At 39.5% G+C, this 15417-nt stretch overlaps 1 protein-coding gene across 1 annotated transcript; it reads right to left on the minus strand.

Moving 5' to 3' along the window:
* Positions 1 to 1778: 1778 nt before the first annotated feature.
* On the minus strand, positions 1779 to 14203 carry 14-3-3epsilon (tyrosine 3-monooxygenase/tryptophan 5-monooxygenase activation protein epsilon). Its single transcript, XM_028310891.1, has 6 exons — positions 14018 to 14203; positions 12171 to 12334; positions 7444 to 7599; positions 5272 to 5430; positions 3204 to 3393; positions 1779 to 2630 (listed from the first exon to the last, which is right to left on the minus strand). Exons 1-6 carry the CDS (start codon positions 14079 to 14081, stop codon positions 2575 to 2577), a joined length of 789 nt encoding a protein of 262 aa, XP_028166692.1. The 5' UTR covers positions 14082 to 14203; the 3' UTR covers positions 1779 to 2574.
* Positions 14204 to 15417: the final 1214 nt, after the last annotated feature.

The following is a 15417-nucleotide window of genomic DNA, read 5'->3' on the forward strand; positions in this document are numbered from 1 at the left end:
CATGACAAAAAAATTGAGGTATGTCTCGTTTCTGTCGGGTCTGGGTATTTTTTGTATGGGGCGTGACCGTTCTTCTTTATAGTGTACGAATTTCGGGCAATTTTTCTGTGAATTGTACGTGGTAATATCGCTTACTTTAGAGCTTCCTTTTACGAAAATAGTCAGTTTTTTGGTGTCACGAAATATTTGACGCTGACTATACAGTCCACTTTATTTTTGACCGACTCCAAAAAAAGGAGGTTCTCTATTTGAGTGTTTTTTTTAACGTATGTTACCGCAAAACTTTTCCAAAAATTTTTTATTCGATAGGGTATACTCCCGAGTTGGTCCCATTGTCACATACTCAAGATCTGATGATGGGATCCTAGCGAAATTGAGGGCAACCCTCAAATTTTATAGGCACGGATATTGTTTTTCATTTTTTCTTATGTTATTCAATCAAGTATTTGCGCCCGGAAATCATCATCTCATGGAGTCGGGTAGGAGGTGACCATAGGAACTCCTAAACGAAACTGCGGAAACTCATCAAGTTTGGGTTTATTGGATTTGTCTTTTCGAGCACTTTAGTGCTAGATGTCCAGGGTCCTGATAATGGAGTTAGGAAGTGATCATAAGAACTTCTAAACGTAACGGCAAAAACTTATCGAGTTTGGGTTCGTTGGTTTTGTCTTCCCAAGCACTTTGTTGCTAAATGATGACCGTAGTCCTGATGATGGAGTCGAGAGGTGGCCATAGGAACTAAACGAAACGGTGAAACTCATCTTGGGTTCGTTGGATTTGTCTTGCCGAGAACTTTAGGTGGGGTCTGACGCAGAATGTGCACTTCGCAAAATGTGGGCTTTTCTACACAAAAATGTAAAGGCTGAAGAGTTTTTGTATAATATTAGTATGAAAGTGCGCATTTCGCGAAATGCTCATTTTGCAAAGTGCACATTCTGCGTGCAGTCCCGTTTGGTGCTGAATGATGACCATAGTCCTGATGATGGAGTCGGGAGGTGGCCATAGGGACTCCTTAACGAAACGGCGGAATCGCATCGAGTTTGGGTTCATTAGATTTGTCTTTTCGAGTACTTTAGTGCTAGATGATGTCCAGGGTCCTGATTTTTGTTAAAATTAACTTCTTTCTTCATTTTAAAAGATCAACAATTTTAATGTTCACTAAACTTTCTAATAAAATTGTCTTAACCAGCGTAATAAGTTTTCGGTGCGACTCACGCACAATTTTGATTCTATAATGGAGCTATCATAAGTTCTTCGGAATTTATTCGTATGCAAAGAAGTGTTTTGGAAAGTGAAGAAAATAGGGTTTTAAAAAAGGTTTATGAATAAAACGAAAATATGGACTTTTGAATTTTATTATTAGATTTACACTGTCATTTACAATAAATTTCCATGTAGTTGGTAGGACATAAATCAATATTGCATAACACTAAGGCTAATTGCATCAGTATTTTTGTGGATAAATTAACAAAATATATGCAATATTACAAATTCAAATAAAAATAACGCTAATATCTTACTCGGGCACGCACTCGCTCCACACCGTGCCAGCGAGCGCGCGGCGGGCCCCGGCCCCCGGCCCGCCGGGCCCGTCCCCAGGCCCCCACCGGGCCCCCGCCGGCCCCCGGGGCCCGCCGCGCGCGCGAGATGGAATGTTCGAGCGACGGCTCGTCAATAAATATTACAAGTGCATAACCTTAACCTAGCACAACTTTTAGAACTACCGTTTGTCCTGTAAAAATCGTAAGAGATGTAGCGCTACAGCAATTTTTTTTTCGAGAACATGCGAAATTAAAAAAGAATAAATTAAAATATACAAAATCTCTATCACAATACTCGTAAGTAATTAAAGCAATTCAAGTGTGAATACTCCAAAAGTTGTAATACGAACGAAGCGGGTACGACGACAAGTGTCTGAAGCGCAGCTACGGCGGCCGACGCGTCCTATTTGTGCAGACCGATCAACACAGACGATGCGATTACGATACAAATTAACTATGACATCCACAATGATAAGACGTTTACATATGTAGTATAATTATATCCAAACTAAATATATATTTATTACTATATTTTCATTAAACATTTTGCCGCTATGGTGCTCGTAAAGTATCAACAGAGTTAAATACGTTAAACACGGTATAAAATACTTAGAAAATTTACAGTTCCCACCTTACAGAGTAGCGCCGAGAGGAGACGCCGGAGATCAGCAACGTTAAGATACATCCTTAAGAACATACAGTTAAAATGCAATACCAAAGTACTTTTCTTAAACATTATTTTTTTTCGTAATTGAAAACAAATATATCAAAAGAAGTACATATTTAAAATGTATATTTACTCATAGATAATTTGACACAATACATAAACAAAAGTTATTATGTATTCCTCCATCGTGTTGAGATATCAACTGATAATTTACTCGGTGTACATGTTTATAAATAGCTTAATGTCCCAGATGCGATATAGTGAGATTTGCAGAAAATACCTTTACAACTGTTGTCATCGAGGGCTGGGTCTTATATGAAACTATAGTTATTTTTTTTATTATATTTAAATAGAAGTTAAAAAGTATTACGACACGTCCTGATCTTCCACGTCTTGTGCTTGTTCTTTCTGTTCGGCTTCACCTGCAACAGAATATTCAACATTCAAACATTTTGAACACACATTCCCAATGCTCAACCTGTAAAATAGTAATAATTTTTTACACAGTTTTACACAAAATGTTTGCATAATTACAAGAAGGCAATTTTACTTGGTTTGATTGGTAATAATGTGACTGATGACAATAGTCATTGAAATTGTAGAAAAGTTCAGGTTATTAGTCTGAAATACTAAGTCTGTAGTCGTCAAGTGTGCGTTTTGCTAGTGACCGAGTGACTAAGGTGATAGTTTCTTCCGCCATCTCTTCACAGCACCAGCCCATGTATAACGTGGAAAAGGTCTAAGTACTGAATAAAAGATTTGATTTCGACTTTTCGGAGGCTGTCATTGAAAGTTTCTGGGCGCTAAGCGAGCAAGAGCATGGTCGCGTGTGTACTAAAATTCATAAAATGTTTGCAAGTAGACTTTTAGGCGTCAGAAGCGCGACAGCGGCGTTTTTATAATGTGAAGGCAGGCATTCACTGTCATATAACATGAAATTTTCGGCATAAAGTCGCCCAAATGTAAAAGCTGTCTCAAAAAGCGCATGAACTGACCGGACTCGCCGTCGCCCTGCATGTCGGACGTCCACAGCGTGAGGTTGTCGCGCAGCAGCTGCATGATGAGCGTGGAGTCCTTGTACGACTCCTCGGACAGCGTGTCGAGCTCGGCGATGGCGTCGTCGAAGGCCGCCTTCGCCAGCCGGCACGCGCGGTCTGGGCTGTTCAGGATTTCGTAGTAGAACACCTGGAAACGGAAAGGAACCGTTAGGTTTTGGACGGCACTTAAAATCCAATATCAAACGATTCTGAAACGTCAAGTGGCAAAAATTTTAACTAAAAACCCAGTATTGATACGGGACTATTCCCACCTCTCATTCCCACCACTGCAACTCCTGTGTAGCCAGGATCTACAGCTTGACCGCCATAAAAACCCAACCAATGAAGGTCAAGTTTGTCCCGGGGGAAAGTTAAACTGTCATTGGACCCGGATTGATAGGAGCACCCTCTTGTTAATGTCAACTATAACAATACCGCCTCTGTGGTCTAGTGGTAAGACCACCTGCTTCAGACGCAGAGGTCCCGGGTTCGATTCCCAGTGAGGGCAGATTTTTCTGTTCGGTTTGGTTGGTGGTAGGGCTTGTTCTAAGTCCGCCTGGCTACCTACTACCATCTTACCTAAGTCTGTCGCCATAACAATAATGTTAACAGCATTGTTGTGTTCCGGCAGTTAGAGGTAAGATAGCCAGTTCCTCCGTGGTTGAGGATTCCGGGTGAAGCTCGCTTCCACCTTCGGCCTGATCATCACTTACCATCAGGTGAGATACAGGCTAAGAGCTTCCTCGTTGTGGATAAAAAAAAAATACATACGATACAATTCGGGGTCGGAGACTGTATAATAAACTGACAGATAGGCAACAGCCAATAAGTATAGCCGAAACTTCATTTAGACTAAATTGAAATAATCTATGTGTAGGTACTGTATAAACAAAAGCTGCCAAGGTTCAAACATCAAACTAATCTTGGTGAATTTTATTAAAAGAAAACGTTAACAATACAGTTTAACGTCAATGTAAACAATTTTGAATGTGCATTAAAAATGTTATGAGCTTTTTTACACGTAATTTCCCGGCCTTTGCCTAGTTTCACGATAGTATTTAATAAGCGTTTTCTGCTCTCCTGTGTATGGTGTGGTGGAAACGTGACGATTGTCTATGTCCTACTTTTTCATCTTCCTTACTAAATAATCCTACCGAATTTGTCTCCATTGTAATCATATTTAGTCGGTCATAAAGCGTAACGTGCGTGATCGCGACCGCGGTAATCGCGCGGATTATCCGCCCGCATGACGTCACGGCGTGCTGACGCTGACTCAGAGGAATTTGCCATACTCGCCTATCTGACAGGCAAATACGCGCGATGTGTACACTAACTACGCCACGCCTGACCTTGAGAAAAACCTCAATAACGTGGAACTCGATAGCTTTAATGCTTAGGCACAAACAATTCCAAATCAATCAGCCCGAAGGCAATAAAGGCTAAGCTAGTTCAAGTATTCAAGTCCACAACCCCTAGTTGTACGAGGACGCTTTGCATAATTGATTTAAATGGGTCGAGGTGAACGAATCGTATTATAGTGCATATTTAATTTAGCGCGAATGAATAAGTCTAGACGTAGACGATTTTTTATTATTAGGTAAATGGTACCGGTCAAATTAAAAGGTGCCACAATAACGTCGGTCGTTTGGTGTAGTGGTTCGAAACGGACTACTATTCCGGAGGTAGCGGGTTCGAGTCCCGCACAGTACAAACATTTGTGTGCATGAACATATTTGTTTGTATTGGACTGGGTGTTTTCTATATAATAAGTATGTATTTACGAAAAAAAAAGAATTTAAGTATGTATATCCGTTGTCTAGTACCCATAGTACAAGCTTTGCTTAGTTTGGGGCTTGAAGCGCAGTGTAAAATGTCCAAGGATATTTTATTTTTTTATTTATTTTTATAACTCTTCATGGCGCCACAAAAATAAAAAGTTGATCGAGTGTGATACGCGGAGGGTCACGTCCCCCCGCTATGTCGGTCAGTGGGTCGCGCGGGGTGAGCGGGCGGTGTTCGGACTTACTGAGAAGTTGAGCGCGAGGCCGAGGCGGATGGGGTGCGTGGGCGGCAGTTCGGTCATGGCGATGTCGGAGGCGGCCTTGTACGCGACCAGCGAGTTCTCGGCCGCCTCCTTGCGGTCGTTGCCCGTCGCGAACTCCGCCAGGTACCGGTGGTAGTCGCCCTGGAACCATACCATACAATGTTACACTCGGAAAATAATGGAATACACAAAATATGCAAATGCATCAACATAACAGATAAACAGACCACGTATGAATGACTACGCCACAGCGTTACAATCACCAGCTGCCTTCAAGACAAAATAGTGGCATAGCAATAACAAAACACTCATCAGTCTTCTGATGAAAGAAGACTCATTTTACTTGAAAGTAACCAAATCAGCACACTTTATTGGACATAGGCCTATCGGATTAAGACTTAAGTTAATCAGTTTTTAGTTTTAAGTTAGTCCAATAAACTAACAGATAATTTCACTGTACTTGTAGTAGCGCTTCGTTTTATAATTCTCTTGTATAGTTTATACTCTCAGTGCAATGCAGTGGGTGTGAAATGCACAGATCTATTCATCATACTTAACGTATTCTCATAAGCAAATCTATAAATACCAGCAGCAACAGAAATTTATTCATGATGATACAGGAAAACGATATTAATATGAGGTACACAGTCAATGAGGAAACCAATTCATTAGGCAGACCAATTCAAGTTTTACAACTGCACATAACTGACCATTGTCAAACGCTGAGTGATATCTTTGTTTGGTATGTTAATGAGTCTGCCATTACAAGTTTGTGTAACTTTGTGATTATGTCCACGACGTAAGTAAAATATTGGGGCGAGCAATTAACTATCTAAATAGGCGATTAGTAGACCAGAAGTTATATTGAAAATCAAAGTTTTATTTGAAGGAAAACTTTTGTTATATCATTGAATTCGGCATGTGAAGTCAATACAGTATATTAGTTGGCGTGCAGTGTAGGTTATGTGTTCTTGCTGCTAGACTGCAGTTTTGCAAGTCCTGTGCGCATTTTTATCGATTTTGTAGAGCTTGCGCCGCAGGTGGTGTCCTAGAGTCCATAACGCGATAGTTATTGATGTTAAAACTGTATAAACTACTTCCTCAGCATTAGCATATAAAATTGTTTCTCTTGCATCTTGTAGTCATAACGACGTTATGTAATCTTATCTTTTACTAAGATAAATATTAAATTCGTTTCGCGACAAGAGTAATGAGGCTGAATATAAAGCAGTATTTCAGAGTACATAATCATAAGCAGCTGCAGCACTAGTAATTGACAATTATTTGTGCGATCATTCATCATCATCATCATCATTTCAGCCATAGGACGTCCACTGCTGAACATATTTATTTATTTATTTATTTAAAGACTTTATTGCACACACAACAATGTTCTGTACAAAAAGGCGAGCTTAATGCCATACGTCATTCTCTACCAGCTGACCTTGAGCAAAGAACATAGCCCTCTCCCAATGATTTCCACAAAGGCCGATTGGTGGCGGCCTGCATCCAGCGCCTTCCCACTACCTTTATGAGGTAAATATAATCAATAAATATATTTCTTGTCCTACTTCATGTAAGCACCGTGTTTCGGTCGAAGTGAGTCGTCGTCACCTAGACAAATAGAAAAGTCTTGCAGTGGTGTAGTGGGCAGGACACATACCTTCATTTTGTAGAAGAAGACTGGACTCGCCAGTCTGTGAGCTAGGTATGAAGTGTTCGAGTAGTTGCCTATACAAGTCTTGTAGTAGTGGACTGAGTGGGGATGAGACGTCTAAGGTGTAATCGCCTAGACAAGTCTTGCAGTGGTGTGTGGACCTACCTTCATTTTGTAGTAGAAGACTTTGGACTCTCCAGTCTGTGAGCTAGGTATGAAGTGTTCGAGTAGTCGCCTATACAAGTCTTGTAGTAGTGGGCTGAGTGGGGATGAGACGTCTATGGTGGTGTGTAGTCGCCTAGACAAGTCTTGCAGTGGTGTGTGGACCTACCTTCATTTTGTAGTAGAAGACTTTGGACTCTCCAGTCTGTGAGCTAGGTATGAAGTGTTCGAGTAGTCGCCTATACAAGTCTTGTAGTAGTGGGCTGAGTGGGGAGGAGACGTCTAAGCTGTGTAATCGCCTACACAAGTCTTGCAGTGGTGGAGTGTGGACCTACCTTCATTTTGTAGTAGAAGACTTTGGACTCGCCGGTCTGTGAGCTGGGGATGAGGTGCTTGTCGAGCACGCCGAGGATGTCGGAGCAGATGTCACGTAGCTCCTTCTCCACCTGGCTGCGGTATGCTCGGATCATGTTCAGTTTGTCCTCCGCGCCCTGCAATAAACATTGCGTTCAAATATGCGAAATATCTAAAAAGCGAACGGTCCCTAACTCACTCACTCATCACGAAATCTCATCAACTACAAGTACTAGGTCTCAAATTTTGCATGGGGGTTTCATTTAGAACGTAGGTGCTCACTAAGACGGGATTTTGCAAAATTCAACCCCCTAAGGGGCTAAAACGGTGTAGTGGGAGATATAACACAGAAATATCCCAAATTTTGCTGCTTGTAACCGCACAAATCGAGACAATAGAAATCAATTATTTCGCGGTTTTATGCGACTGCTTGAAGTTTGATATAGGTTATTGTATTGTAAACTTTCAATTTTGTATTCTTTAATTTGGTAGTATTTTGGAGTGCAATAAAGAGTTCTCAATATCGTGTGTACACTGCATGTCTTAGTTGTCGTGGTAACACTATTGTACATCGAAACTGATGTAATCTATCAATATCTTACGACATTAAATTCAAGAAGGTAAATATATTTTTTACTAAATATTACACCCAAAAATGTGCCTCTGGCAAGATTTGAACCCGCATTTGCAGCAGGTGCCGTAATTTCGTGTGAGATCCGCCCCACCTCGCCTTTGATTGATTGATCGTCAAATAGTAAATCAATCAAGAGGCAGGTGATTGGCAACACTCAAATAATACATTTAGTAATTTTGAAATACATATTTTTTAGTTTTCACGTAACACGTTTTTGTAGAATGTGTAATTAACAAGTTCACTTGATATTCCTATGCACCTAGAATACCCTTCTCGATAGCGTCATATAAAAACAACATGATAAAAACCAAGTCATCGTCCGAAATCAGAATACAATACTTTATCAATGCTACAAATGTAAAGCTCAATCACATCAATAACTCTGAGATGTGTTTTGTCAAATTGACGTGTATTTTATTTACAGCCCGCTGCAGTCCCATTGTGATCCATAAGCGGCTTCTGCACACCGTTACTCTGACAGCCCGTGAATCAGAGGTGTGTTTATCATCCTGTACAATTACATCGACTATAAATAGAAGGAGCCCCCACCCCTATCCAGATTAGATTATTGCATCTCAAAGAGAAGGCCGAGTAAAGCTGCTAACTAATTTAAATACATCTTCTGTGTAGCCACTAGCCAAAAGCAATCTAGTTAACGCTTATTGGTTAACTGTCCATCACACATCACATTCTCGGAAAACCTCAATTTACGGCCAGCATCGGAACCTAACAAAGGACTTCTAATCTCCAAAACCGATAACACTATTAATAATAATACTTTTTAGAATGTTTCTCCATTGAGTTAGTAATGGAATGCAGCTATGTGACCCAATTTTCAACCCTATTTGAAAAAATAGCATAATGTTAAGCTAGCTCAGATGTATCATCTGTTGAGCGCAGTTCCATCCCACTACAGTATGTATTCCACCATGAAATTTACATGAGCTGTAGACTATTTGAATAAAACAGGAAAAAACTAACAGAATTAGGCCCCCAACGTGCGGAGAGCGACTCCTTACTCAAGGACGCGCGAGATAACGCAGCGGAAGTCATCCCAGACCTTTCTGTTTAAATATTTAATATGCGTTATCAATTTCGACATTCGTCGCTAGGCGTCGAGTTAAGAATCTATCGGAACTGGTTGCCAACCTAAACCAGTTTACAATAATTATCAATTTTATTCTGTGTCGCATAATGTCTTTCCAAGCTCTTTCTGAATATTATTTTATTATAACGAGTAAAGTACTCGTCGGCTACGTACAAATGGATTAGTTTAGCCTTGACCACGCCCCTGAAAGCAACTATGTAATATCCCATGACACCATACTTTTTGATGTCCCAATATTATATAAAAACCCTCGTTATAGTTTTTACCGACACCATTTAAATATTTCAGTGCAAACAACGTAGTTTCCACCAAGTTTTTTGTAAGCAACAATGAAAAGCTAAGTGCGGAATATCCAGCTGGTTTATTGTTCACACCACCTCACCACTTTGCTAGTGACGACGTTATAATAAAATAGTCAAGAGTAGCTGTGACAAGGCATGTACGTATTATGTTTTTCATATTATGCCATCTGTACACGCTGGGCTAGTTTCGCGGCGACACGTTTTAAATTGCGCAAGTGTTTTTACCTAAACTACAACATTATTGTAAACAAGATAATTTTTGTCTGCAAAACTATTGCCGCTAGATTGCGAGGGGACAATTTTTCTTTGCCCTATTTGTGATAACCACCGCGACATTGAAATCTATAAAAAATACACGGCTAATATAATAATGAATGGAGGATCGATATTATGCAAAACGCCACTTTTGGAGCGACCTCCATGTCAACGCGCCGGAACAATTAACGGCCGGACGAAAGTGCAATGATCTACATACTAATATCTTAATTAGCCTTTTTATTACAAATTATTTTTATAATTGACGTGCGCGTATTTTTACAAGCTTTTTATTACTTTCACATGTTTATCAATGACCTCAAACTAGACCTAGAATGCGGACTTGAAAGGTTACAGAAATTCCCAAAAATTTAATCAAGAACAAGAAGGTTTTATTAAAATGCTGTTTATTAAAATTATTAAAGGTGCTGTCGACTGTACAATCAAAGTCGCTTGTTCAAGTTCACCTCAAACGTTTTTAATCGGAGTGAATGACTCTTATCTTAGTTTCTTGACGCCCGCCTATCGGCATTCGGCGCTTCGGTATGCGACAATATCTACGCATCTTTTTATCTGTTGTCCAGGCCCTAGTGCGCACATTAACACGAAACGGAACGTAACCTAAGCACCGAAACGGAGTGTTGATAAGCTTGATAACCTAATTAAAATTCCCCCAAAATTGTGTACATAACGCTTGCACATAACCTGTGACATCAAACAAATTGTTCTGTCGCGTGCGCGTAGTCCGCCGGAGCGAGAAGTTACGCAACTAAGATTTCGCTCGATCGAGATACCAACTCCTCAGGAAGTTCATAAGAAGTTCCAAGGAAACGGAGGCGTTAAATGGCGAGCCATTAGCTTCTAAAGAGGCGAACTTCGATGTATCGTCAATGGCCGAAATTGGGGCTTATTTCTAGCCCGCTCGTAAACCTGAGCGGTTATTAAGGCTGGGGCAGGAATCTAAGTTCAATTTAGCTCGTGATCGTTCACGCAAAGTACTCAAAAGCTACATTGCGCAAGTCGTAAAGATGAGAAAGTATCTACTTCGAACGGCCATCATGAGACAATATTCGGGATTTTACGGTAAAACAAATCTTTTTTCAAAGGGTTCTCAAATCACTTCATAACTTCTCAAGTTTGTTTAGGATAATCTCAGAAACTGGAGGGATTTTGATACGGTTTTATGCTAATAGATGGACTATAGCCATGTACACGGAGGTGGTTGTGTGTAAGTCAAGTTCTTTGTTCGTTTCACATTCGAAGTACTTAACCCTTCGCATATGGCGAGTCAGCAGCTCGATTGCTAGCAGCAGCGCGTAGGTAAAGCTAGTGTCGTAATGAGGTAATGGCCGATGACTCACTCACAGCACGCCGCGTTAGACCACCTCTTTTTGCCGGACCAACAAAAACTGTCAGTTTCACTGTTACGGATTAAATTGTTTAACGGTAACGCGAACGTCTGGGGAATCACACGATTATATATTANCAGATACAATGTTGCAGACATTTTTAATCAATATTTAATTGAAAAACCTCAAAATGCGAACACACTAAATAACTTAGTTTTTATTAGCCTCTGTGTCACTCCAGGAAGAATTTTATTGTTTTACACTTCCTGTTTCTATGATCAACAAAATCAAGCTATTTCACAAGAAAATAACTTTATGATTGTTTGTGCATATTTTTATAGAGATGACACTCACTTTCCTTTGATGATTCATAGATGAATCACAACTAAGGTCATAGTTATGGTAGGCACTTGAGATTCGGGTCACTGGTTCTTATGTAACAGATTGTCTTTGACCCAGTATGAAATATGGAAGACTAGCCTCAGTCTGCGGCCCCGCCCGTCTAGGTATTAGCGCGGTTCGTCATTACAGCTTTAGCAATCGAGAATTGTAACATATCTGAAGGAAAAACTATACTTGAGATGAGACTGAGACTAAGAAAATTTAATTCTTTCAAAGACAACCCCCACATACATCATTGATTATTATATTAAAGCAAATGGTATTGATTCTTTTATATTTGTTACTACTGAAGGCTCCCGATCTGCCGACATAGAATGTGGCTTTTGTCACCCTTGGACATTTGTAACAATAGGAGGGTTGTATTCACAAACTTTCACACTTGACTTTGAAGAACCCCCTGTTTTACAGAGAGCACTTTGGGCGTGACATCGAAAATCATAACCATAATTAAAATACTATAGATGCAGGGGGTAATTGAAGCTACAAAGATGTAGAAGAAACTTATAATGGGATGGGAAAATCGCCAAACTTAAGATAAAATAGGTAAAGCTTAAATTAACTTAAAAATTAATCTGTCCATCCATTTACATCTTTCAATAATATCTTTACTGAACATGCAAATAAAAGGAAGACTGAGTGAAAGCAAACTAATACGTACTTTTGTTTCTTCTTTTTGTTCGATTGAGGATATGATTCTCCACGAGGCGCGCCGGGCCCCTATAACATTCTTGTACGCCACAGAGAGAAGGTTCCTCTCCTCCACTGTGAGCTCATTGTCCGATACGTTGCGAGACGCAACATTCTTCATCGCCTCCACCATTTCTGAAATCATTCACAAGGATGATGTAAGTTTCATGTGAAATTCAGTAACATATTTCTTGCAGAATGTTTAGTGCAAGCTAAGTTTCTTGTTTCATAAGAAATCTTAGCCTTGTGCTTAGATTTTTCTTAGGCAGATATTATGCCTGAAGTAAGTTATCCACATTTCATGTAATTTATGTTGAAAAAATTTAGATTCTCTTCTTGGAATGATCATTATTTGACATCATTGCATTTTTTGTGATAAAATTTCAATTTTTCCCTTTCTATAGGTTATCTTCATAGTAACAAGTCCATATTCTCACTCTGCAATATAAATTTAACAACAATAGAGTATTTTAATGGGAAAATAATACCCATACCCAATTGAGAAATACAAATCTATCTACACTAAAATATAATTAAGTAATATCATAGAATGTTAGCAACTCAGGACATCCAATTAAACATGAATCAGATCATTTTCATGAATAATCAGTGAGTTTTAGTTGTGTTAATTGTTTGAACCTACATTCTAAAGACCTTGAGTATAACATTTTTTACCTCTTCTATTTCACACTGTCTGAGCCAGGGCCAGTAAAAAACACAAAAGACCTCTGATAGCACATTTTTGTTAACATTCTGCACTGAGGCAAGACACTGTGCCATGCTGAATTGTTCAGCATTTGATAGTTGTCATAAGACTTCAATCTGACATCTTGATACTACTGCATTGCACAACATGCAGATTATACTAATACATGAGTTAACATGTGAATATGGTAGCACAGCTGTACTTGAGGGGGCTTTGACAGGGCAAGTAGATTATGACAGCTGAATGCACAAATGGCTGTAAAACAATACCTAGTAGGTTTATCATGACAGAAAAGTAGGTGTGTCCATCAGCTCAATGTTCATACTCGAAAGAAGGTCATTGAACTGTCGTGCTCACCCACTAAGAAGTTCAAGTATCCAATATCACCTACATTCTATACTAGAGAAAGAAAGTACCCCACTTGTGTGACAATTACTGATTATAACCTCTACAATGAATGCATTATCTTAATTTCCAAGATGAAAGCGATAACACGAGAGGTTCACAGGTAAGTTCTCGTGGTGCTAAATTACGAACAATAGGTGAGAGGAGCGAGCGAGGCGACTCGCTATTTGAGACTCCCAACGAGCCTGGAATGTTCGCAGCCTCTGAGCAAGTGACTTGTCCAAGGTACGACATGCATGATCGACCTCAATGACATCGATCGCAATTTTACTTCCCTGGGATGGGAAAATGAATGACACAAAATTTCTTATCGATAAATTACTTCACAGAGAACTAATTGCAAAATCCTACATGATTAAGACTGAAACATGTAACATTATGCCTGGACAATGCATTAGAGGGCCTGTCAGGGCTTTTTTAGACAGTCAATCAGTACAAAAAACGTAAAGGGCATCCCACCGGCGGATGACGCATCGATCGCTGACCAAGCCTAACGAATGCCATTGATTCGTTAGTTAGCCAATAATATACGAATAAATGAATGCATTCCACTTATTTCCTACAAGAAAAGGGTCGAGTATGGGCTGAACTACATGTCAAGATCTAGATTTTTTCCAGACTATCACCAAATCGTCTTTCAACTGTCGGCGAAATTATGATAGAATATTCCTCTTACTACGAAAGATATAACAAAAATAAGTACTCACCGTCATAGCGCTCAGCCTGCTCGGCTAACTTAGCTTTGTACACATTATCTTCCCTTTCCGACATTGTGGATGACAAATGATTTTTCACTAACTAAAACCGAATCGCCAGGTCACTAATTCACCAAGATGGCCGCGCCCGCCAACCGAATCCAAATTCGATCTTCAACTAAACTCCGCCCATGACGTCATAGAAATGGCAACTTCCGCTCAGCCTTTGTTGCCATTTATCTAGCACTATTTACTACTATAAAGCCTTCATCCATTAGGAAAATTAGTTTTCTTTACTGCGTTACTCAAAAACAATAAACAAAACGTGACAGTAGTAACTGTTATTTTCCAAAATTGCTTCGCAAATCACTTTAACGTTTTTTTAATGATTTAACAAGTAGGTTAGCTAACTACTTCGCTTTTTTAACATAATTATCCTACTTCCTACTATCCTACTAATAATATAAATGAGAAAGTTTGGATGTCTGGATGTTTGTTACTCTTTCACGCAAAAACTGTTAAACGGATTTTGTTGAAACTTTACAGTATAATTGTTTATATAACATATAGGCTATAATAATGTATGCCGATCTGTGACAAAAACTCGTTCTAAATAAAAACTGTCACGTTCTGTAATTTCCAGTTTTCAGCAGTCAACGGGAATCATACTGAGTAAGTATATAACTTTGGCACAGTTGGTCTGGTTTGTCAGCATAAGGCTTTTACAGGCCAAGAAGCTGCTGCAGCTGGTGATGCCAAACTCTCTCTTTGAGGACATTACGGTATAAAGTTACAAATAACATTAACACCAACTACAAAGTACTTCTGCTTAAACACTTGATATCGAACCCCCCTTCCGCCCCTGTAACGCATCGTAACGTTTTTCAAGACCCCCTCTCCCCCCAGATTGCATTACGTAACACTATAACGCCCCCTTAGCAACGAATACTACTTCTCACTTTAAAAAAACCGCTAAATTTTTGTTTTTACCCACCAGAATTTAATTATCACCCTAATGGGTAAAAACCGGGTGAAATGGGTTTTTACCCACTACCCATCTCTACCCGCTACATGAACGCGCTGACATGATGTCATTTTGTACTTAAAATTATTTTTTATCGTTCATTTTTTATAAATATCTTTTACCAAAATTCCATTAGCATTCTAGTATCAAACTGACAAGTATTCATTGGTATTCCTTAGGTTCAATAGCACTTTTATTAATTGCGATAACAGCGCAACTTTCGTTAGGTTAGGATGACAATCTAGAATATTAGTTAGCCCGGATTAAAACACACAGATCGCATCCAAATTGGTTCATCCGTTTCATTCGCCTCAACGAACAAACACCATAGCACCCTTAATATTGTATAGGGGAAAATAAAGATCAACATTTGCAAACGTGACAAAGG

Source organism: Ostrinia furnacalis, unplaced genomic scaffold (assembly GCF_004193835.3).
Source record: "Ostrinia furnacalis isolate ACB-3 unplaced genomic scaffold, ASM419383v2 OfSCF3137, whole genome shotgun sequence".
Taxonomy (NCBI): domain Eukaryota; kingdom Metazoa; phylum Arthropoda; class Insecta; order Lepidoptera; family Crambidae; genus Ostrinia; species Ostrinia furnacalis.

Bases quoted from the DNA above. Each gene is read 5' to 3' on its own strand.
- 14-3-3epsilon (XM_028310891.1), bottom strand. From the start codon at position 14,081: ATGTCGGAAAGGGAAGATAATGTGTACAAAGCTAAGTTAGCCGAGCAG. The intron at 12,335-14,017 runs GTGAGTACTTAT...GAATGATTTCAG, and splicing joins GCAGGCTGAGCGCTATGACG to AAATGGTGGAGGCGATGAAG. The intron at 3,394-5,271 runs GTAAGTCCGAAC...TTCCGTTTCCAG, and splicing joins GCCTCGCGCTCAACTTCTCA to GTGTTCTACTACGAAATCCT.